The 23,735-nt window shown below is 40.6% G+C and overlaps 1 protein-coding gene across 5 annotated transcripts in view; it reads left to right on the top strand.

The window, feature by feature from the left end:
- OSBPL11 (oxysterol binding protein like 11) overlaps positions 1-23,735 on the top strand; it is a 68,187-nt gene that overhangs the window by 33,971 nt on the left and 10,481 nt on the right. For all 5 annotated transcript variants that reach the window (XM_084807696.1, XM_084807673.1, XM_084807667.1 and 2 more), the window contains 6 exons: positions 1,088-1,263; positions 3,894-3,973; positions 7,875-8,054; positions 12,100-12,301; positions 15,824-15,969; positions 21,053-21,193. In XM_084807696.1, coding sequence (XP_084663822.1) covers positions 1,088-1,263; positions 3,894-3,973; positions 7,875-8,054; positions 12,100-12,301; positions 15,824-15,969; positions 21,053-21,193 — 925 coding nt within the window. The remainder of the gene's footprint in view (positions 1-1,087; positions 1,264-3,893; positions 3,974-7,874; positions 8,055-12,099; positions 12,302-15,823; positions 15,970-21,052; positions 21,194-23,735) is intronic.

The raw sequence follows: 23,735 nt of genomic DNA, 5'->3' as shown, positions 1-23,735 counted from the left end.
AATAGCGGAGTGGGGGGGGAGGAACAGTAATTTTGGAAAGATGCTCAGTTACTCCTGTGTATTAGAGTCTCTGGCTGTTTGGTCTCTTAAAAGCCTGACTTCTTCACATCAGGAACAGAGGCCTCAGTAGTATTCCTGGCGTCTGAGCTCTTGTAAGCTATGTGGGGTTGTCAAGTTTTTGTTTACAATAATTCTGGCACCCTATTTGTGAGTGCCTATGAGCATGTGCAGAGTTCCATTCCAAGGGGAGAAAGGTATTTCAAAAGAGGATAAAGTGCCCTTGAGCATGTGCACAGTTTCTTTGTGGCAGGAAAGCTTCCTTGTCTGTCTGGAGATTTGATCTGGGTTTCCTGTGCATCAGCCTGTGCGCTCGGGGTGTCAGTGCCCCCAGGGACACTCGTTGCCTGAGGGAGAGAACAATAATTGAATGGACAGGAAGGCATTCTGGCTGTACTGTGAGCTGGCTGACTTATCTGTGTGGCAGGCAAGAACTGTTCTTGGCTTGATGGAATATTTGAACCATCAGCTGACAGGCACTGCAATGCTAATTAAAACTCATAAGCTGAAACTGCTCCCATTATTTGCCACAAGCCAGTTCTGTGTATTCCAAACATTTCTGTAAGTGTGTCCATCTTTTAAGAGTAAATAGCTTAACCTATTGTCTAAATTTACTCTTAAGTCAGACCACAGTCCCACCATTTATTTTAAGAATTATAGTCGGAACTTATGCAAAATGTTGTGGACAATGAAAATATCGTATCTTCAGCCTGCTAAACAGAAAGGGCTGGGTCTAGACTTCACTGTCCATGAATGAAAGGGAGGAATCTGGCTGGCAGAAGGGCAGGAAGCAACTTTTGCTGATTTCCACCCCCTAAACCTGCAGGATCTCCCAGCCCTGCGCAGCAGGGTTCCAGAGGGTGTAAGGGGCTGCAGGGGGAGGAAGGCATTGGCAAAAGTTACCTTTCCCCCCATCAGTTTGCGCTGGCAGGAGCAAAGTCCAGATCCAAGCCATATTATTTTGAAATTTTATTTAGCATCTTGCAAAAGCTTGGTGATGTTTGAAATTACATTTTCCTTACAATTACAGGTATTTTGTCTTAAACAATGAAGCTGGCCTCTTGGAGTATTTTGTGAACGAACAGTCCAGAAACCAGAAGCCCAGAGGTACCTTACAACTGGCTGGAGCTGTGATATCCCCTAGTGATGAAGATTCCCATACTTTTACGGTGAATGCCGCTAGTGGAGAGCAGTATAAGCTGAGAGGTAGGACTTCATAGTTCCTGGCCTGCGGTATGTTGTTTTCCCACTAGGGAGCGATCTTGTCTCTTCTTTGCTTGTCTTTGGTTAGCTGACTTTTGTGTCAACTTTTGCTTGTTTTGTCTGAATTTGGGCAAGATGCTTTTTGCAAATTAATGTGTTGGAATTATGTCGCACTTTCTTAAAAACAAATAGAAAAGACATTTTCAATAACTATTGAAACAACCTACATATGAGAGATTATATTAGTCATTCCAGTTTGATGGTTATCAAAATACACAATTACTTATGCAATTTATAGAGAGTGATACCTTTAGTCATCTTACATTCAGTGCACTGTGAAACTCACAAGATCTTTCCCAAAGAGCATAGCAGAAAAATATGATTGCTGAGAAAGGATAGATCTTGATCTTTTTACCGGGTTGACTAACCCACCTGCTTGGACAAATGGTACAGACAGTTCATAGAACAGTAAGAGACCTTTCTGTGGAAATGCACGCTGTGGTCCTCTCAGAGTATATTCATAGAAAAATTGTTGTCAAGAGCTCATTAAATTAAAAAAAAGTGTCTCTGGGACATTTCTAAGTCTTAGCTTTATACATTCTCCTAGGAGTAATTTTTTTCAGAAACAGAATTGAGATTGGAAAGTTTATTTTGACTAAAATAATTCCGTGTGGGAGTCTTGTAGTAATCAGATAGTAAGTAACTTGCTCCACTGAATAAATGGGAGAACGCAGCGTATTCACATTTGTTCTGGACTAATCTGAATTGCGAAAAGGGTTGGGTGGGTTGAGGTTTGCCTGCCTGTTAAGGTGCGGAGGATTGTTTAGCACAAGAGGCTAAAAGGTGTTTTTGCTTTTTTCTTAGTAAGGCTGTTCTGGCCATGTGTGCAGATGTGTAATCATCCACTCTCCTGATCTGCATACAAGTACAGTTTGATTTATACTGCTTAAAAATGTCCCATTCTCTGAGACTTGATTATAGTGCTGATATTTACATAATTACTATGCAAAGTCCCAGGGAAGATATGTGTAGATGAATTTGCTCCCCATGGCTCTGCCAGAATTGGCTTCATTTTTTCCAGCTATGTTAGCATGAGTGTAGTGCCAGGGCATACAAGGTGTAGCTTGGCCTCTCCTAAGCAGGGAGTTCTCCCCCCAGCATCTCTCTCTCCTTTTTTGGAGGAAGAGACAAACGAGGTAGGTCTGCTGGTGGAATCCAGGAATGAACTAAGATAGGGATCTAAGAGATGCCTACACCAAGTTGCTCACTTGCACTCTACTTCTGAAAGTGTGAGGACCTGTTGTAGTCTCCATCTCAAACTTAATCCCTAGATTGTTGTTGATAGACACATCACTTCTTGGTTTCATCATGTGAAACTTAGTATCCTGTTAAAGAGAGAGTACCTTTCCTGTTACAGTTGGTACTTTTGTTTGGACAAATATGTCATATCTCACTACAGCCATTGGATTGGATTCAGCATTTCATTCTGTCCATGGCAGCGCCCCTGGACAGATTTTCACTCACAACACTCCCCCTGGTGGAAACTGGGGGATGTGATTTTCACTGAACAGAGTTCAGTCTCCACCTGCAGGCTCCAGTGCCACTTCACTCACTATTCTGGAGAGACCTCCAGCCCTTCAGAGCAGTTGGGGCGGGGGAGGGGGGAGGAAAACTGCAAGGGATGGGAGGAATCAACAAAAATTGCTGCTGCCCCCATCCACCAGTAGAAATGCTCTGCTAGATCAGAAACCTTCCGCAGATGGAAGGAGGCCTTCTGTCCATAAGAGGCAAATATTGGATCCAGTCCATTATCCCAAACCACCTCCATAGGCATCAGAAACCTTTCCTTCATTAAGATTAAAGCTAAGTGGTTCAGTCACATCCACACATTCAGCCACATCTTTCATTACTGGAACCAACTAATAAGCAGGATTTGCACATTAAACATACACATTTCACAATTTTTTCTATTGCTTTCTCATGGGAGGTTAGTGGATATGAACTTGTTCAGCCCTGGCTATTTTGCAGTCCTGAGGAGATGTTACAAGGTTTCTTACCTAGGTCCTTCGGTCTTTCAGAAATATGGATGCAAATATACACTCAGAATGATGTATATTTTAAAAATGTGTATAGGCATCAGTATGTACATATATATGTGTGTACAAGAACAGTATAAAGAACCTTTACCCTATGTCATTTCTGAAAAAGACACACATATAGGGCCTTAAGTCACATGGTATCTATTTCTTTCACTCCTTTTATTCAATACAGCTTCATTAGAGTGCAGAAGATGTTGCGTTTTAATTCAGCGTTTGTTGCTGTGCTAGAAAAAAATACTCTCAACATTTTCCTTTTTTCTGTTGTGGGCTCTGGCACCACCTAAAAGCATACCATAGACAACCAGTGCTCTCTAGATCACAGGATCATTACAATGGGGGTTGAGTTGTGATATGCCTCAGGACAAGATCCAGTGATCCAAACAGAGAGAGGCCTTAGGTTGTGGCCATCCACATTTTGCACACCCTCTTTTTCAGCTTTGCTGGAAGCAACGCTTCCTAAACAAAACTTGAAAGAAATACCTGTATGTTTGCCTTGCCTACCTCTGAATTGTCTTTTCCTTTTTTTTTATCCAGCTACTGATGCCAAAGAGCGGCAGCATTGGGTCAGCAGGCTTCAGATATGTACCCAACACCATACTGAAGCAATTGGAAAGGTACTGTCTGTAACACATACTGTGAGTCAAGGATGAGGAATGTGTGGCCTTCCAGATGTTGTTGGTCTGTAACTCCTATAAGCCCTAGCCCATGGTCAGGAATCCTGGAAATTGTAGTCCAAAACATCTGGAGGGCACGAGGTTGGGGATGGCTGATGTATGGGATCAGGCTATGAATCTGTTTACTCATAGATATGAAAAAGCGATGAATTAGATTTGTAATGAGTGTGATTTGTATTGACCCCCCGCCCCTGGCTTACAGAGCACAGTGATTAACAGTTGGGAGGGTGGAGCAGATGAATCTCCTCATACATTTAATGCATACATGAGGGGGCCACCTGTACATCCGGCAGTCAAGTGAAGGGGTCATGCATGCACGCAGCTCCTCCACGTGAGGGTGAAGGCTGGGCCAGTCAGGATTCACCCTCATGTGGAGGAGCTATGTGCACACATGTCGGCACGTGCATATGGTCTATTCACATAGCTGCTGAATGTGCAGCCAGCAAATGCAAAGCTAGAGCTAGCCTGTGTGGCGCTGTGATCCCCTCATGTATGGTATTAACGCATGCAGGGTTTTGTCTGAACCCCCTCATGTAGTGTGTAGTACAATAAAATATGAAGTCAGCCACATAAGTATAAAGTCCAGTGTCCAGGACTTAGGCCATTGACTTTGCACTAGCAAAAGCAACCTGTAGTATTGTATGAAGCAATAGCGTAAGCTGGTATGAGGGGTTTTCCATGGAAACATGTTGCGCCAGCTTCCGCTATTAATATAGCACTGGAGGTTGCTTATGCTAGCACTATGTCAATGGGGTAAGCAGAGCTGCAGTATAGGATACTGCCCAAAGTAGGCATGTGTTTCCTCAGCCATATCACGGCAGCATGGTTAGTAGATCAGATTTCATAATTGGAAAAAGTGGCTCACTGCATTCTATTTCATCTACTTGCAAGCAAGCATTAGCCAGCCTTCAGGGTGAAATGGAGGCTGTAACCTGCTACTAAACTTTTTGCCAAAATAATTGAGAAAATACTAAAGCTTTGTAGTATTTTTTTAAGTCCAATCTTTGGAAACTCCTTGGGTGTGCTCTAGGCCCCACTGTCCCCCCGCCCAATCTTTTATTGTGAATTTTTACAAAACAAACTGAAAACATAACAAAACGTTTAAAAAAGAACAAAATAAAAATACAACAACATGTTCAAAAATCTTCAGTTTCAAATATTACAATATTCAAAAAAGAAAAAAAATAGGTTACACATACACTTCAGTAAAAGCAGACCAAAGATCCACATATAAGTCCATCTGCAAGTTATGCCTATATACCACTCTTTCAAATTGCTAGTGTTGTTAAGTCTTCGGTCCTTTCAGTATCATAATATCAGTCTTTTAGCAATGAAAAGGGTGCGAAAAATCAATTTACGCTAACCATGTGTTACATTCCAAGAAGCAGGTAAATAATTTAAGAGAACATTTACATCAGTAAATATTAAAGAGCTTTCCAATACAAAATTTATCCATACAATAATTTCCTCCCAAAAGGAGGCAACCATTGGGAATTTCCAAAAATATGAATAAGAGAAGCACTGACTGTATCACATCTCCAACAATTAGCTGAATTAGCAAACCTTTACTAAAAAGACGTTGTGGCATCCAGTAGACCCGAAACAAAAGTTTTTGCTGAATAAGGTGTAACTGAAGATCCATTGGAATGTGCAATACAAACACCAAAACAGCAGTCCATTGATTAAGCAAAAGAAGACGTTCCAATTCCCTGTTCCATTCTGCTGTAAACCACTTGTATCATATTTATTCATTGATAATAACATTGTAAACATGAATCATAGGTCGATATATCTGATCAGCTTCAATAAGTATTTCCAATAGCGAGGAGACTCCGAGGCAGTAAAAGCAGCAGGACCGAATCTAGATAGTAACAAATGTTTCATTGCAAGTACTGCCATTCCGCTGTAGCAGGCAAATCAAATTGATCTCGCAAAGGTGAAAATAACAAAAGCTCATCATCAACCCCCACTAATAGATCTAGAGTAAAGATCATTTTATCTGTCCAGGTCCACCATAAAAAAACATTTTCTTGCCAATTCTTAAATCTGGATTTCTCCATAAAGTCAATTTAGCATGGGAAAATGGATCAAACTGTAATTGTCATGACGTTATACGCCAAACTTCCCTAACTGCCAAAATTGTGGGAGGAGCTCTGTCTACCTTAATATGCCAGGAACCTAATGCCATCCATTTAAAGAGAGGCTCCAGACAAGAAGATTCCAGTACTGACCACAGAGGAAAATCTAATTTGAGTGGAAAAGACCAAAATTTAGTAGAGGTCAGCAGATAGGCCCAATAGTACATAGCTAGATCCGGAAAACCAAACCCACCTTCATTAATTGGAAGCTGCATCCTTTTTAAAGATATTCTTGGTGGAGAGGAACTCCAAAAGAATTTAGGAAACAAAACATTACGTTTTTGGAAATATTTGCCAGGTATAAGTATAGGGATCCCACGTACAACATAAATAATTCGAGGTATGGTATTCACCTTGCGTATATTCATCTTGAGTGTATTCACCTTACCCCATAAACTCAACTCTAAAGATGGCCATCTATATCTCGTGAAATATTATTAATCAACTTGTTTAAATTTAAACTAATCATTTGAGATATATCTCTAGGAATAATTATTCCCAAATAAGTAATGAACTTTGGGCACTGTCGAAATTGCCAGTTGGCTAATACACTAGAGTATATCCTATCTCCAATTGGCATTATTTCCGACTTTGACCAAGTAATTGAATAGCTGGACAATTCACCAAAGGTATTAATCAATTTCATCAAAGCTGGAACTGATGACTGGAGTCTCAAGATAAACAACAAAAGATCATCAGCATAAAGACTAATTTTAAATTCTAAGCCAAAATGGACAAATCCATGAATTGCTATTATTATGTCTAATAGCACACGCTAGGGGTTCCAAACATAAATTGAATATCAATGGGGAAAGTGGGCAACCTTGTCTGGTACCCCGCCCAAGTAAAAAAAAAAAAACAGCTGAGAATAAACCGTTAGTCGTGACTCTCGTTCTAGGAGCCGAGTATAAAATTTTAACCCATTTCAAAAATTCTGTAGGAAAACCAAAATTAGTCAGTGTAGTAAAAAAAAATGCATTTCCAATTAATGTTGTCAAAGCCTTTTCTGCAGCCAAGGAAATGATGGCCGCCTGATCAGTTCTTTCAGAGTTTAAAGCAGCTAGATCAACAACTAATCTAAGATTATCAGCCCCCTGTCTATTTTTAATAAATCCCACCTGGTCTGGTCTAACCACTACGGCCATGACATGTTGGCCAAGATTGCTGTTAATATTTTGATATCTGTGTTAATTAATGATATAGGTCAATAGTTTGTGCAGTAGGTATGGTCCTTGCCTGGCTTAGGAATCACAGTAATGTAAGGATCATTTAACGATGAAGAAAGGGAGCCCACTTTGAAGATATGGTTACAGAGGCGATATAACTTTGGGGCTAAAAAACTAGAGAATGTTTTATACCGTTCAGTTGAGAATCTAGGCCCTACTGTTGTCAGTGGAGCTATTCTGGAGCCAGCCAACGTTCATTGCAATGAAGGTAAACAAAATAGAGAAGAGTTGTGGTCTCTTTTATACAATGAGGGAGGGGGAGCAGCTCTGATGGATGCCAGTTGTGGTGTTTGAAGAATATTTAATGTTTGGTCAAGGCCTGAGTATATTTAAAACTTAGCTAATCCTCAGGGTTTTCTAAATTCTTGAGTGCATATTCTAATAGTATATCTGTACTTAATAACATGTGGAGGTTCGAAGGGTGGAAACTTAAGAATTAATTCTCAAATCTTCCTAATATGTATGTTCCTTCACCAGAACAATCCTCCTCTGAAATCTCGCAGCTTCTCTCTTGCATCTCAAGGAAGTGGCTCTCCTGGCGTGCAGAGAAGACCCAGCCAAAATGCAGCTTCCTTTTTTAATGTTGGCCATCACAGGTTGCCACCTGGGAAGAGAATTCCCATTCTTCAGCCAGATCATTTAATTGATGTACGAGAGGTTAGTATAAATCAAATCTTTTACTTCTTTCTTTGGAAGAACGGTTTACAGTTGGAAGCTAATGCTCCCTGTACCATCTGAAAATCAATACAGTCATTTCTGTGGAAACCTATAGTTAAAGCCACTCATAGCTAAAGGGACCCATACTTACCCACTCTTTAGCATTCATTGGTGGTTCCATGCTTCTTTATTTAATCTGCATTGATATAGCGAAGAAAAACACCCTGCCACGTTTCCACAGAGAACAGAGTAACTTCCTGTGGCCACAAGCATAACAATGTTGCCTCTTGTTTCCTTGTTCTATAGTTATTTCTTTCTTTCCTTATTTCATTTCTATACCACCTAACAGCCAAAGCTCTCTGAGTGGTTCACAAAAATTAAAACCACAGCATAAAACAATACAAAATATAAAAGCATTAAAACTACAGTATAAAGTACAACCAGCATAAAAACTAGCAGCAACGCAGAGATTAAAAATACAGTAACAAATTTAAAACAGCAGAGCTAAAAGACCAGAATGTAAAATTCCTGGGAAAATAAAAGAAGTCTTCACCTGGTGCCAGAAAGAGTACAACGTAGGAGCCAGGTGAAACTCTCCTGGGGGCTCATCCCACATCCAGGCGCCACAGCAGAAAAGGCCTTCTCCCTGGTTGTCACCCACCTCACTTCCTTTGACAGGGGCTCCCAGAGAAGGACCCCTGATGATGATCTTAGGGTCCAGGCAGGTACATATGGGAGGAGACGATCCTTCAGGTAACTTCACTATAGAGTGAAGGTTCTCACCCTATTTGCATGCTGGGATTGCAGCTTGAAAGTTGTCTGTGTGGCTCTCAGTGATATTCGTTTCTTGTAGCATACACATGTTGAGGAATTCAGAGCAGTGTCTTGAATATGAGTTGCCGACTGGTAAACCGTCAATTTCCACAGTGATCTATGTATTAACAGCATTTAGGGCTTATTTAGAAGTTACTTTGCCCATAATCTCCACCCAAGATGAAATCGGCACTGGGCTCATTGGCTTCCTCCTCAGTGGGCTGGTTCGCATGATCACTGGAGCCCACTGTGGCTTAAACCACAGTGGGTTGTGGCACATGGTGGCAGGCTAGAATATTTGAGCTGCAGCAGGTGGGTGCTGTGGTGGGCAGACTAGAAAATGGGTTGTGAGTGGTTAAGCACACCAACAATCCACCCTCACCGGGTTCAGCTGACACAATAAGCCATGGCGGCTGCCCACCGCAGCTTGAATATTCAAAATGGCCACCGGTACACCCCACAACCCACTGTGGCATAAGCTGCAGAGATCATGTGAATTGGATCATTCACCTCCTACACTGCCCTCATGGGTAGAAAGTCAGTAATGAACCACTAAACTAATACTGTAGTAGTAACACCTTAAGTATTTTTCTGTCTTTGTCTAAGCTTTTGGATAGATAAACCCTTGAGAAGTAGCAACTAATTTTCCTTTGCATTTTATTGTACCAGCTCTCTTTCCCTGTGTTAATGTTTGCAGTGGTTTTGAATTGTAGTTTGTCATAGTATTGCAAGAAATGCAGATGCCACAATGTACTTTTCTTCCTTTCCTCCCCCAAAGCCTATTATAAGGGATTTTCTTATGATGGGGAAAAGAAATCTGACTTGCTTCAGGAATATGACAAAACTCTGTGTAGGCCAACCCTCAGATGACTTGAACCTTTTTTTCATCTTTTAGTATCGACTTACGCTAGATAAGTGTCGCTTTGCAGTATACCTTGAGTGACTAATTCAGAAATTAGGGCAGACTGTGGAAGAGCCTTTATAATGGTTACCTCAGTCCTTGTAGCTTTTTTGAACATCAGCTGTTAAGGCTGTTGTGAGAGCCTTAACAGATAGCCATAAAGTAAAACATACAATTTTACATAGGACAGTGGGTTTGCAAGAGTTCTACCAGCCTTCATACAGTAATACTTCTTCATTTTAGCTGTCAGGCAACAATATGTAATGCTAAGACTGAGTGCAGGCATAATGTTTCCTGATTTCTTCTTAAGAGATAAAGAGTGCCCCAGACAGTCTCATGTAGACTTCTCTCTCCCTTCGCCTCTTCCTCCTTGTGCTCAGAGGCTCCTCCTCATTCTTCTCAAATTACTCCCCCCCCCCCCGAAACATACTTTTTCAGCACCAACTATGGCTAGCATTATACTGTATCTGCATCCCATTGAAGACTAACATAATTTGAAAAGATTGTTAAGAGCAGGTTCCAAACACTGGCTTAAAGCTAACTCTGGTATGCATTCAGCTTGGTGCAGATGTAACCCTACCATAATTCGTGCTGGAAAGGAGTTGAGAATTCGAATGGGAGAGATAATGAAGGAGCGGGGGAAAGAGCATGCAAACCTGAGGGAGGTTCCAATTTCTTAACTGGGGTTAAAAGAAAACGTTACGTTTGCACCAAATCTAAGACCCTGAGCATCTTCTAGTACCCAGGAGTTTTCACTCTGGTTAATCCTGTGATTAAACGTTTCTCAAAACTGACAAAAACTTCAGTTAATTTAAACAGATGGTGTTTGAGCACATGTATAGGAGGTTACCAAATCAGCTGACAGAGCATTATTTGTTTCATATGCTTTTAAATACATTTGACAGCTCTGGAACTAAGGCAGCCTTTAAGAATCAGGGTTGAGAACTTAGAACATTTGGGGGAAGTCATCTGAAAGAAAGTGCTTAGCTTTAAGCGGGGCCCAAGGAACTTTAAACTAATTGACCTCACTTGAATCCCAGGGAAATTGCTTTAATCAAAAGACAATGTTGTCCTGTCCTTTTAAAGAGTTATTTTTTAAAAAAGTAGTCGCGATTGTTTTTAAGATTGTTTGATTTAGATTGTTGGCCACCATGGACACTTTTTTTTAGCAGAAAATTGGAATAAATATTTGGTAAATTATTTTTAGATTTCTGAGTCTTTTCTGATTCCTGCCACCCACTGTTACAAAGTTTTTCTTCATTAATATGGTGGCTTGAAAATAAGCTGTGGGGTCAGGCATATGTCACCAGATTTCTTTGCCAGCAAGCTCAGTTCCATGCTGTGTAGCCCCTGAAAGTAAGATGTACCATATAAAAAGAGGGAAAGGGGTTGGGGGAATTGCTTAAATTATTACTCTTCTGAAGGGATGGTTCGGCACCTTTATGGCACTGCCATCACACACTGAACAGTATTCAGTTTGCTTTCGATGGACTTGGTGATCAGTTCCTTCCTGTTACTTTGTAGCATGCATGTACTCTTCCTTGGTGATTGCTGAGGAACAAGTTGTTTTGAAGGGGTCCTGTGCCTGCTGACCTCAAGGCTTTGGGCAAGTTAAAATGAAAATGTGTTTTAAATATTTTATGGAGTGGAGGCTTGGACACTTAAGAAGACCAATCTGAGGAAAATCAAATCCTTCAAAATGTGGATAAACCAACGCGTGTTGAATATACATGGACTGATCAAGTAACAAATGAGAATGTACTATGTAGACTAAGCAAATAAACAGAACTAATAAATACCATCAAGAGAAGAAAATTACAGTTACTTGGTCATATTATCCTAGGTGAAAAATACACTGTACTCCAACTTATTATGCAAGGGGAAATTGAAGGAAGAAGTTCAATGAGAAGAAGATAAACATCATGGTTAAATAATTTGAGGGAATGGTTTAGCTGTACTTCCGTACAATTACTCAGAGCAGCAGCATCAAAAATGAAAATAGCTGCAATGATAGCTAACTTCCAATAGGAGATGGCACCTTAAGAAGAAGAAAATGAAAATTTAGCTTATTGAAAGCAGAATGCCCCACCCAAATGATGTGAGTCATGCTGTAATGTAATATATAATGCATTTTCATTTAACTTTCTGTATAGCTTGGTTGCTTGAGGAGTTTAGATTGTCACAAGTTTGGATAATCAACAAGGAATGCTCTTTCTGCAGGGTTACATTGACACGCTGAATTTGACTGACGATGGGTTTTAGGTAACTGAGGGTTCAGCTAAAGTTTCACATGACCAAAATCTCAGTCTTTTGTGTCTTGTTTGTCTGTAGAAGATGTCTCAAGCTGAGGGACAGCAGAGAGACTTGATAAGAAGCATAGAATGCCTTCCTGCCTCTGGTCATCTTTCTTCTTTGGACCAAGACCTGTTGATGCTCAAGGCAACCTCCATGGCAACAATGAATTGCTTAAATGACTGTTTCCACATTCTCCAGCTACAGCATGCATCACAACAGAAGGGATCCTTATCTACAGGTGAGTTACGTTTGCTCTGTTTTGTTCTCATTTAACACAGGAACAAAATCAAAGCCATGCATTTTATTTTCGTTGATGACTCTAAGGTCAGTGTCCAATAGGGTTGCTCCTCCTCCGCTAGTTCTGTTGTTCTTGCAGGACCCACTGCTCTGAAATGAGCCAAAGCACAGAGGGGAGCTCTGCTTACCTCCATTGTGGAAATGAGGTTTCCACTCGTTTCAGATTATTTTTAGAAGTGCCAAAGCCCCGTTGCATGAGCAGTGGGTCCCGCAAACGCACAGGTGCTATGCAATCATTAACAGTCTCAGGTGTACCATTCTTCATAAAGCAGGTTTCTTTATGGTAATTACTCTGCATTTAAGATTATGCTTGGTTTAGGCAGCAGTCAGTGCTGTTTGGCCTTTATTTTAGGATGGTGCTTTTTTCACAGGGAGTGCAATATTGATACCTACCTTAAAAACCTGTTCTTCCTAACTTCCCAACTTAAAACTGATAATCATTTGCTAAGACAGGGCATTCTCATTTTGTAGTTGAAGTTTTCCCAGTATCTACAATACTTAACCCTATAGACATTTATTCCAAAGGATGTCACATCACATGAGAAACTACCATCCTTTTAAAAGGATTATGAATGGATGAGAAAATATTACATTAGGGTTGAATCAGAATTTTGAAATAAATGAAAGAATTTTAGCCAGTTAAAGACGTTGACTACATATGAAAAACACTGTAGGGAGCTTGTTTTGTCTAACTGTGACATGTTAGACTCCAGATGTTCCTCGAGATCTGGTTCATCACCTAATAAGCAACTTAATATAAAATGGTTACTTTGGGTGTTGATTTGCTCAAATGGAATTAGACTGCCAAGCATAAATGAGACAAAGCAGTTATTTCACTAGTATTTAATGACTTAAGTGGCACTTCTTTTTCTGGTAGGCTTGTGTGATGGAGTTGGGAGTGAGATATACTGCAAAATTGTAAAGAAAAGTGCTCATGATTCAGTTGCAAAACTGAGTCTGAGAAGTGTGTGAGAATTTTGATCAATTAATCATTTTTTGATTCTGGATTCAGCTTTATATGGGTGGAGTCCTACTACGTATCTTTGAGCTGCATAGATGACAAGGGCCTTGTGGCAGGCAATATGGGATAGGCCATGCAATTCCTGTTTCAAAACTGGGATAGTAGAGTGCTTCCTAACTCATGATTTTAGGGGGCTACTGAAGAGCTCATCTGAAGATGCCAGACAGCGCTCTGGTTATGGCCTTGCTCACACTGCAGTATTGATCGGCATCTCACTGGCCCGGTTTGAACAATCACAACTGGGGAAATAAGCCATAGTGGCTTATTTCTCCCGCTGCATGTAACCACCCTGCATATGCCAGGAGGATTAGCATAATTACCCTTGGCGGCACAGCTTGTCGTGTCGTGCGAACCCAGCCATGGTGACTTGTTGCCATGGTTAACAAGCCACCCTAGAACCCTACAATAGTGTATGCATTGTGGGTGGCTTGTTAACCATGGCAAGAAGCCACCCTGGCTGGGTTCCCGTGAAACAACAAGCTGCACTGAGGGTAATTATGCTAACCCTCCAGCACGTGACTGGCACGCAGAGGATGGTTAATAAGCCACCATGGCTTACTAACCACCCCGCAGTTGTGCAAACCAGGTGTGGATGGAGCTTGTGACCAAGGTCCTGTTTTACATCCTTTTGTGGTGGATGGGGGAAACTGCATTTTTTAAGTCTTTTTATGACAATTATAAAGCAGACTTTTAAAGATCTTCATCTGCAACAAGTTGGTAGCACTAAGTACTGCCCATACATTCTGCTCCTTGCTTAGGCTAGAACAGAAAACCTTGAATAACTCTTCTATACCTGTCTTCTCCCATATGTTCCTGCCTGATTGCCAAACTAATCTTCGGAAATTCTTCTTTGGGTGCCACCGCCCCTAATGGTGCCATGGATGGCTAACACAGAAAGAGCCTTTTCTGTGGAGGCTCTCCTGTCCATAGAATGCTCCTCCCAGGCGGATCTGTCTGGCGTCTTCACTGTATACACTTAGAGTTAAGACCCTCCTGTTCCAGGAGGCATTCAATCTTTAATCTGTTGATCTGGTTATTAATTCTACTGCTGGCTTAATTTGTATTATTTTAAAGTTTTAATATTTTGATATTTTATTGTTTCGGTTGTGTATTTTCGTTTGTTTGTCTTTTGTATGTTTGTAAACCACCCCAAGGGCATTTGCCAGTTGGGTGGTATAAATTTAATAAATAAAATCGCTTTAGTCCTAAGTGAAGAGGGACACCAACCCACCCCCATAATGTATAAGACCTCCTAGAAAGATATGCTCAGCATCAGCACAGCAAGGTTCTCCTGTTCATAGCTCTCTACTATTGATCATTTTTATATAAATTGTTTTTACAGGTATAGTTTCACTTAATTTGTATTTATTGTGCACCCTTGAATTTGTGTCTGTTCTCTGTGTACTAAGAGGTTCTTCATGTGCTTGGTTTTTGTGCAAGTAAAATAATTTAAACCAGTGCCTGGCTCTTACTGAAATAGAGCAGTGATTTTTATGCAATAATATGAACCCCCATTTAAATGCCTTCAGTACTTCAGGCTTCTGATATTCCCCCTTTGGTGCAATTGGTCTGAATTTTAGTGATGGGGTATATTAAGTCAATCGAGATAGCTACTGTTACTCCCCAAGGTTCTTGTATGGCCTAATAGCCAAGCTCAGAATCCAGCACTGTAGGCAGAAGATGTCAAGTTATCAGTAATGTTTATGTCCCACCCTGATGGTTCCTTTATTCAAGGTTATGTATGTGTTGCTTTTAATAGGGCTTTATTAGAGTGTACACACACTAGCCTTTGAGAACAGAATGGAACATTTTCATTATTGATGAGGAATTGTATCCATTCCGATAGACTAGCTGGGGGGTAATTGGAGAAACCAGAATCATTAAACAAATGGGTGACAGTTTTCAAATGCTGCAGCTCTTATTTTCAAGCAACTGTTATTTAACAAACCACACCGCTGCTTCAGCTGTGCAGAAGAAAGGGTGGCTTTTCCTCCCAAAAAACAAAACCACTGGCAGAACATATGATCTTTAGTTTTAGCCTTACTTCCTAGAAGTAAATATCAGTTTGCAGTTGTTTTTCCTTAATGGTATTGCTAGAATGTTGATGCAGCAGCCTGTCCAAAGGGATTATGTAACAATCCAGTCTTATTGGGTTCTTTATCTGGTGTCTGATTACACCTTTCATAACACCATCTCCTTCTATTCCAGAGCAAGTTGTGTATGTCGTCATTGCCCAATCACAGGCATCATTCTAATGATCAGAGAAGGTGGTGTCTCCACACCTTTTTTTTTGTTGTGGCTGAGCGAGTTTAGTTGCTTTTAATCTTTTTTGTGGGGGGAGGAGGGGGGGTAAAGCTGTCTAATGACAATTACCTTAAAAAAAAAAAAAACTAAACTCCTAGAATATGAGCAAGTTTCAGCGTAAACACTCTTTTGCTTCAGGAACAACTATCAGTTGGCTGGAACCAAAGATCTCCCTGCCAAACCACTTCAAAAATGGAGCAGATCAGAATTTCTCAGCAGATCAAAACAAGCCATCATCTGTCATAGAGGAGCAGTCCATTTCGGATTCCAGTCAGCTAACCAGGGTAAGGTAATGTGAAAGCCCCAGCCCTGTGTTTTGGTTCAGTTTGCCTTCTCTTCATTTAAGGGACTTCTCAGACTTATAATAGGCGACTATTTTTGGATCATTAAGAAAATCATAATGCCTGTGTTTGACTTGAATACAGAAGAAGCAACACGGTACCATTGTAGGTTACATTTTCTATCTTGTAGCAGATTTTGTTTGATTATTAACAAGTGTAGGAGGAAGCATGGAAAATCAGGCATTAATAAAAGTAATAATTAAATAAATTAATTTATCAGCACAGTTAAATATGTCTACAAAGTAATATGCAGGTTAAACTGGAAAAACCTTCCAGACATGAATCAAAATCTATCAGGATAAAATAAGAGAGTGAAATTGGATATTTTTAACAAGAATTTGTTTAACCTAATCTAGATATAGAAATAATTCTTAAAACTTAACAGCATGTTAGACTATTAAAGGGGTGGCATGGTGAGAGATCCCATTGCATAACTATACTTTTAATATAAAATATATTTGAAAGGGTATTCTAAAAAGCGTGAGAAGCCCAAATTATGAAGATTATAAATAGAGAATTTGGTATAGATTTTTTTGTTGTAACAATTTTTATCATAGGAGTGATTTTCAGGAGCCCCCTCTTGCATGAAAAATTGTAACAGGGGAGGCCGTCATTACTTTCCTCCTCACTTGCTAAAAATGAGAATTTAGTAACTTCTTACTAGCTTGGTTAAAGTGTGTGTGTGTGTGTGTGTGTGTGTGTTTTAATTTGGAAGCTAAAGCTGGAATTTCAAGGTAGTTTCTTCTTGAATCAGATTGTTCCAAACAAGAAACTATGTCTATGTATGTGGTGTCCACAGTGGAATAATGGGGATGAGGAGTGTTGATGAACTTGCTGAAAACTCAGCAGCTATTAGCAACTGGAAGAGATGCAGCAAAGGGAGAGGCTCCCCACCCCCCATTGCTTGCTGTTCCCATTCTGATGATTGGTGTTCATAGCTTTTCTTTGCTTCTTACTGGTTACTGCCATGCTATATGCTAGGAAATGGTTGTTCCTCACTACACCCAGTTGCTCACTACACCCAGTTGCTCACAGCACTTGACAGCTTTATTGCTACCTGGAAAAGTTACCAAATTGTACTTGCAGAGACCAGATGCCCAACCCCTCTTTCAGTGAAGCAGGGATCCTCCACACCCAAGCATTCCTAATGTATGACCATCAGTAACAGGGGAGAATACAGCCTAGGATCAGTATAGTGTGCCATAAACAGAGAGCTTCATGGAATAGGTAGGAATAAAAATACAAGGAAATAAACAGAAGAACTGTTTTAGTAAGATGAAACTAGGGGCACATCCTATGATTGTTTAGACAGGAAAAAAACTCCTATGCTGGCTAGGAAATGCTGAGAGTTGCAGGACTTTTTCAGTCTACATAAGCATAGGATTTCACCCTAGATTACTTAAAGTGAAACAGTCAGCCTTATCATCCATAGTCAGTTTCATAGTCCTGGCTCTGCTACCCTTGCTCCCTGCCACCCTATTCGATTCCTGTGCCACATGCCAGTTGCTGGAACAAGCAACAGTGGTAGCAAAGCAGAGCATGAGTGTGGCTGTTCTTGCAGCTCCCTCTTTGTCCTCATCCCTTAAAGCATCGAAGAGCATTCTGGGATGGACAGTCCAGCATAGTCCTGTGCCACAGAAACACAGCTAGCCACTGTGGTGCCTCTACGTGTGTGTTGCCCTCAAAGGCAAAAGCCAAGTGAGAGAGCTATGAACGCAGAACTGTGGTGGCTGCTAGTCCTGGCGTCAGATGGCTAAGTTGGCAGTTGTAGATACTAAATTTATTTATTTCCTTTAAAATATCTCTAGGCCACCTTCCCCAGCAGCAGCCCTCCAGTCCCAGTGTAGTTTATAGCAGTAAAATTCATATAAAACTTGATATGGTAATCAAACAGCAAACATTCATAAAAACAAGCTGCAGCAGTAGTCAGCTGGAGGGAAGGGCAGTTTGCCACTCAGTTGCTTGATCATGGGCATTTGCTCTTTGACTACAGCCTTAGGAGTCTTCAGACTGCACAGTTCAGACTACAGTGTGACATGGGGAGAGCCAGTGTAGCGAAGCCAGTGCTTGCTGGCCAAATAGGGCTACTTGACACAAGCAGCTAAGCCAAGCTAGATGTTCAGCCAAACAGGAAGTGTAATAGACAAATAAATAGCATCCAGGATGACTAGCGAATCAGAGTTGTGGGGGAAATTCCTCATAGCCTAATGTAGTAATAAGGTAAAGTCATAAGTGTGCAAGTGCTAATTGGAGGCTGTAGAGGAAGCAGGGAACCGAAATGGGAAGTTCTTGCATGTTTTCCAGGGCCTAGCAGAGCGGGGTGTCTGTCAGCATATAGGTTTGAGAGGAACTTCAATAGGACATGTGGACAAAGAGTAAATACTTAAATGCCGGTCTTTATGAATACCTCAAACAAAGTATTGTGGAATTAGGAGGGAAACCGAATTGTATGTTTGAATAATCTTTTTAAACTGTGTTGCTTCTCCGGTCAAAATAATATTGCAAAAAGTTTGTTTTCACTGAACTGCCAAATTACTCTTTAGGAAAGGTCATAATCGCCAAGTGGTTAGGACTCTTCTCTGTGAAATTTGTTGTCTCGTCTTGTCTGTCTTTGTCTTTAGCCTGCCTCTTCCAAGTCCAGATTAAGGGAGGTGAGATGTGATACTGAATATATCATTCCCTGTTTGCCATAGAAGCTAATAGACCTTTCAGTCTGCCAAGCCAGGTTGTCTTACTAAACTGTCCTGTTATGCCTTGCCTATCACATTTTTATAGTTACTTGGCCCACTTAGGACAACTAGCAGTTCCTTCCGGGAGAGTAGGTTTCCAGCCCTACTGCTCAGGTACCCTGTGATACATAGATTGTTGTTGTTGTTCAGTCGTTCAGTCGTGTCCGACTCTTCGTGACCCCATGGACCATAGCACGCCAGGCCTTCCTGTCCTGCGCTCTCTCCCGGAGCGTGCTCAAGTTCATATTCAGTGATACATAGATACTTGCAGGCTATTTTTGTGTGTGTGTGTGTGTGTGTGTGTGTGTGGATTTGTAACTCTTATCTGCAGAGCAAGTCTATTCATGAACTGTCTCTCAACAAGGAACACTTCTTGTGGCATTTTAACTAATGCCCAATAACTCTAGAAGAAGCTGGTTAATACCAGAGCTGTGCTGTCTTCTACTGTGTTGCATTATTGGTATGAGAAGCATGAAACCAATGCAGAAGTTGAGAGTAGTCTATGAAGTCAGCTGTAGGCATGCATACGACTTAAGATAAGCAAAAGAACAAGAGGTGCAAACAGAACCTGGAGGGCTACTTCTGACACATTGCTTATTCACCTGTGAAACTGTCAGGTTGGAGAACCTTCCTTTTCCCCAGTTTTTCCAACCTGTAAAATTGGAAACTGTCCTCCTACATAGTAGAACAATAATTTAATATTCAAGGTAACCTATGCTGCTACCTTTTTGCAGTTTACATTTCACTTTAATAAAAAAACAAAGTGAGTCTTATGATTTCTCCCCTGAAAGGGGAGATGCATGTCATCCTGAATGTATCTCACACTAATTTTAGGAAATTAGTGACTCAGCAAATATTGTAAATATATAATTCCTGTCCTATGATTGTATTTGCCTATTAAGCAGTTATGTCCACTAATATTAAAGTTGATTAATAATCTGTTTTTAATTAACAGATCAAATAAGAGAGCAATCCTATGGCCACTAGACATTGTCTAGAGGGCAATAGGATTTTTTGGTTTACTGGCTCCGAACTTACAGACAGCACTCCGAGCTTGGAGCCAGGAAACCGCACTCCCCTCCCCCTCGTAGCCTGCGCATGGAGAACTGCAGCAGCTGCCTCTCCGTGCTCGTAAAATGGAGTACAGAGAGGGTGAAAAGGGGACGTTCCCGGGGGCGGGGAGTAGACCGTGGAAGCCCCTTTATGTTGCTTCCTATGGGATCTCCAGGCCTGTTCCCTCCCCCTCTCCGCAGCCCTGGCTAGATACACACAATTGCGTGTCTAGCCAAGAATGCAGGGTGGGCAGAGCACAGAGGAGAAGATCCCCTCCATGCTCCACCCAACCTGCATTGGATAGGCATCAGCCTCCGAGTGCAAAGGCTGACGCCTGTCTCGATAGGATTGCACCCTTAATGTGTCTATTACCAAAACCTGCGTATATATGGGGCCTGTCTGAGGTTATTGAAGGAAGATCATAGATACTATATGTAAAAAAATTAGAATTTTTAATATGTAAATGTTGCAATCCTATGCAGGTTTAGACAGAAAAAAGTCCTCCAGCATGGCTGACTGGGGAAAGCTGGGAATTGTAGGACTTTTTCTATCTAAACCAGCATAGAATTGCGCCTAAAAGCTACTATTTGTTGCTAAAGGAGAAGTCATCTTTAATTTTTTTCATCATTGTGAAAGCCAGCATATAAAATATTTCCTTTTACAGTAGCACCCTAAATACATAAAAATATACATGTTGAAATCCCACCAGTATTGTAGAAGACTCAGATTTAAGAGATACCATGACATTGATTTAAACTGAGCACTGCCAGCTTATAGCTAGAAGTGAAGTGCTAAATATCTTCTAACTTTGTTCAGAGACTAGACATAAAATCCATAATTTAAAGTTCATTTTTCATCACAACTTCCATAGCAAGGAGAGAGGAAACGTATTTGTGTAGGCTGAATAGTCTCAGCCCTACAAATTAGTTAGGGTGCTGGTTTTAATGAAAATTAAAGCTTTAGCTGATTAAGTCTACATATTTGCATGAAGTCTCATTGAACTCTTTGGGACTTAAACTTCTGATTATACATACATAGGGGCAGTTAATCAATTAAAGCTTGGTGACTTGCTTGTTATCACTCCAACAAATAATATTCCTTGAGAAATGATATATCATCTGTAGGGTTCGGGAGGATGGTTGAACTGTCATGTTTTGGAGAAAGAGGGATTAGAGTTATAAAGCCAAGATACTTTTGAATGATAAATTATTTGAAGTGTCATTTGTTTTTGGAATTTTCACTAGGAACCAGAGGAAATAAACCCAGATGAGGAGCTAGAGGATGTATGTGATAATAAAGAGGATGACCTTGGAGCCGTGGAAGAACAGCGTAGTGTTATCTTGCATCTCCTGTCTCAACTTAAACTTGGCATGGACTTAACAAGAGTAAGTGATTAAAACATTAATCATTCTGAAATCAAGAGGGAAGTACTTCTGTAAACTGGAGGATGACCCAGCCACATCTGGATTTGTCCAAAGAGCTTAATTAACTTGGATTTTATCCATCACACCATAAGAAGAGCAAAAAAACAAAACAAAAAAACCAACCCCCCCCCAACCTCCAACTTCTTATTAAAGACATGCCTACTAATTGAGTTGAAATTAGCTTCTTGGTTTACACTCAGAATCTCCACATTTTAAGTGTGTGCATGTAAATATATACAAGAGAGAGTGTGTGTATTGCATTTTCATGGTGTATTTGTACATAAAGAGTAGTATCCTGCAGGGGCCATGTGCCCAGGTCCATGTGTGGCTGCGATATCACACTTCCAGGGGCAAGCCCTGATACACATGAAAACATGCGTTTCTGGAAGGGGCAGGTCTTACTCTTTCTGGAAACATGCATTTTTGCTCGTCAGTGCTGGAGTCAGTGCTTGCCCCCAGAAATGCAATATCATGGCCGCACGCAGTAGGACCTGCACTGGTGGAGCTGTGCGTGCATGGAGCGGGGCCAGCGGGGCTGGCCATGTGCGTATGGCCTCTATAAGATACTACCCATAGTCTGAATACATAGCATTTTCAGAATACAAAATACAACATGTCTCTTGGTTTAATAATACCTCTTCTCCTTTTATACTTGTATTTATTTTGTATTTAAATTGTTCACATTAGGCCAATTTCATGCTACTTCAGTAGTAGCAGTAGAAGCTGACAATAATAGTCTGTACTGACTAATTGGAAAAGTGTAGGTAGATGTACATGCTTTATAATGGTGAAATTGGAGGCAGCGTATTTAACACTAGTCTTGGGCTGCATCTGATTTAGGTAATTATCTTTTAAAGTGGGAGCTAATATGGTAGTAATCCTCAGTCTTTCCAGACCTAGAATTACTTCTAATTTTTTAAAACTTTAAAAATATGTGTTTACTCAATATGTGTATGGCGCACGGCATGGCATATGTGTCCTCTGTGACACATCATCCTGTCTTACCACGATAATGTATGTGAAGCACTAAGGACACTTGCCATCCTAAGTAGTAGTAGTAGTATTACTGCTGGCACACATGGTTTCTGTGCCCTTGTATTTATAACATCCCTTTTCTCATCTACTCCACTTTCCTAACCTCTCAGCATTACCTCTTTGAAGGTGAAGGAATCTAATCCACGACCTTGAACGTAGTCATCTCTTTCGGCCTTAGTTTCCAAACTATGAAGCGTAACATGCTTAATAAATGGCAGGAGGTGGTGATAATTCAGTAGCTTCATACAGTCCTTTTGGTGGCACTTGTTTACAGGCTGCATTCAGATGTAACAACAAACCCATTTATCATTATGAGAACATGCTACAGCAAGCCTCAGTGCTCCACCTCCCCTTCCCCCTGCCTTTGCACACAAGTAGACACTTCTCTTTATGGTTTGTGACGAATTGCCATTTCCCATATCATTCTAATATGGGAAACTGTAGTTTGTACAAACTATCGTTAAACTAGGACAAGGTCCTGGTAGGTCAAACTATGGATTGTGGAAACCGTGGTTCCTAGATTTGGACATAATAGGAAACTGCAGTTTGTTACAAACTGTAACTAGAAGATATGCAAAGGAAGGAAGAATGTTAAAGGGAGAGCCTATGGCTAACTGTAGCGTATTTTCATAACAAACCATGGTTTCTTCTTGCACCTGAATGCTGCTAAACTCATCTGGCAGTTTTCAGTTTTCAAACCATTGATTCGACTAGTCTTTTTTTCCCTTCTGGAATTTGTGAAGAATAATTTCAAAGGGTGGACAGGAGTGCAGTAATCGTAAACTGAAGTAGTAACTTGAGAAAATGTTTTATTGGCACCTTAGAAAATTTTCTGCAGCACTATCTTATTTAGGTCCTGAATTCCACTGGACATTCAAGAGTGTGTGTGTGTGTGTCTTCCTTTTCTATTTGCTTATAACATTGTCAACTTTTCATATTTCCCTTCCTCATGTAGCATATTCCTTTTAAGGGTTCTCTCCTTTTGACCCTAAAGATTTGGTACTGAGATGAGTCACTTCTCGCTCCATCCAACTAGCTTGTTTCCAAAACTTAAATGGGTGTATCTTAGATTCACCAGATCAAGAGAAAACACAACGGCTTTAAGGACAGACCCCACTCAGTGAGAGATTTACAAATCTTTACCAAGCGTTTTGTGCTTCAAGAATTAATATATGGGTAGTGGTCCCTGAAACTTCTCTCAAGCCAGACAAAACAAATTTGGTGGTAAAGAATATATATTTGTTGCTCAAAAAGACTAAGAGAATAACATGTTTTTGCTATGATAAGGCCAATTACAAACATCCCTAAATACACACAAGTTATAATCACTAAAAGTGTAATGAAAATAGTAGCAAGCACGTTGTTAACATAGTAAATTATAAGTTCCTCTCAATCTAACAGTCAACATCAAAATTGCATATTTACCTAAGTGGAAGGCATGGTGGGTAAAGCCAGCCTAAGCACGTTT

The sequence above is a fragment of the Heloderma suspectum genome, chromosome 1 (genome assembly GCF_057233095.1).
Source record: "Heloderma suspectum isolate Gila_16-S chromosome 1, 16-S_ref, whole genome shotgun sequence".
Taxonomy (NCBI): domain Eukaryota; kingdom Metazoa; phylum Chordata; class Lepidosauria; order Squamata; family Helodermatidae; genus Heloderma; species Heloderma suspectum.
Note: the sequence above shows the minus strand (reverse complement) of the source record. Positions and strands in the feature narration are given on the sequence as shown.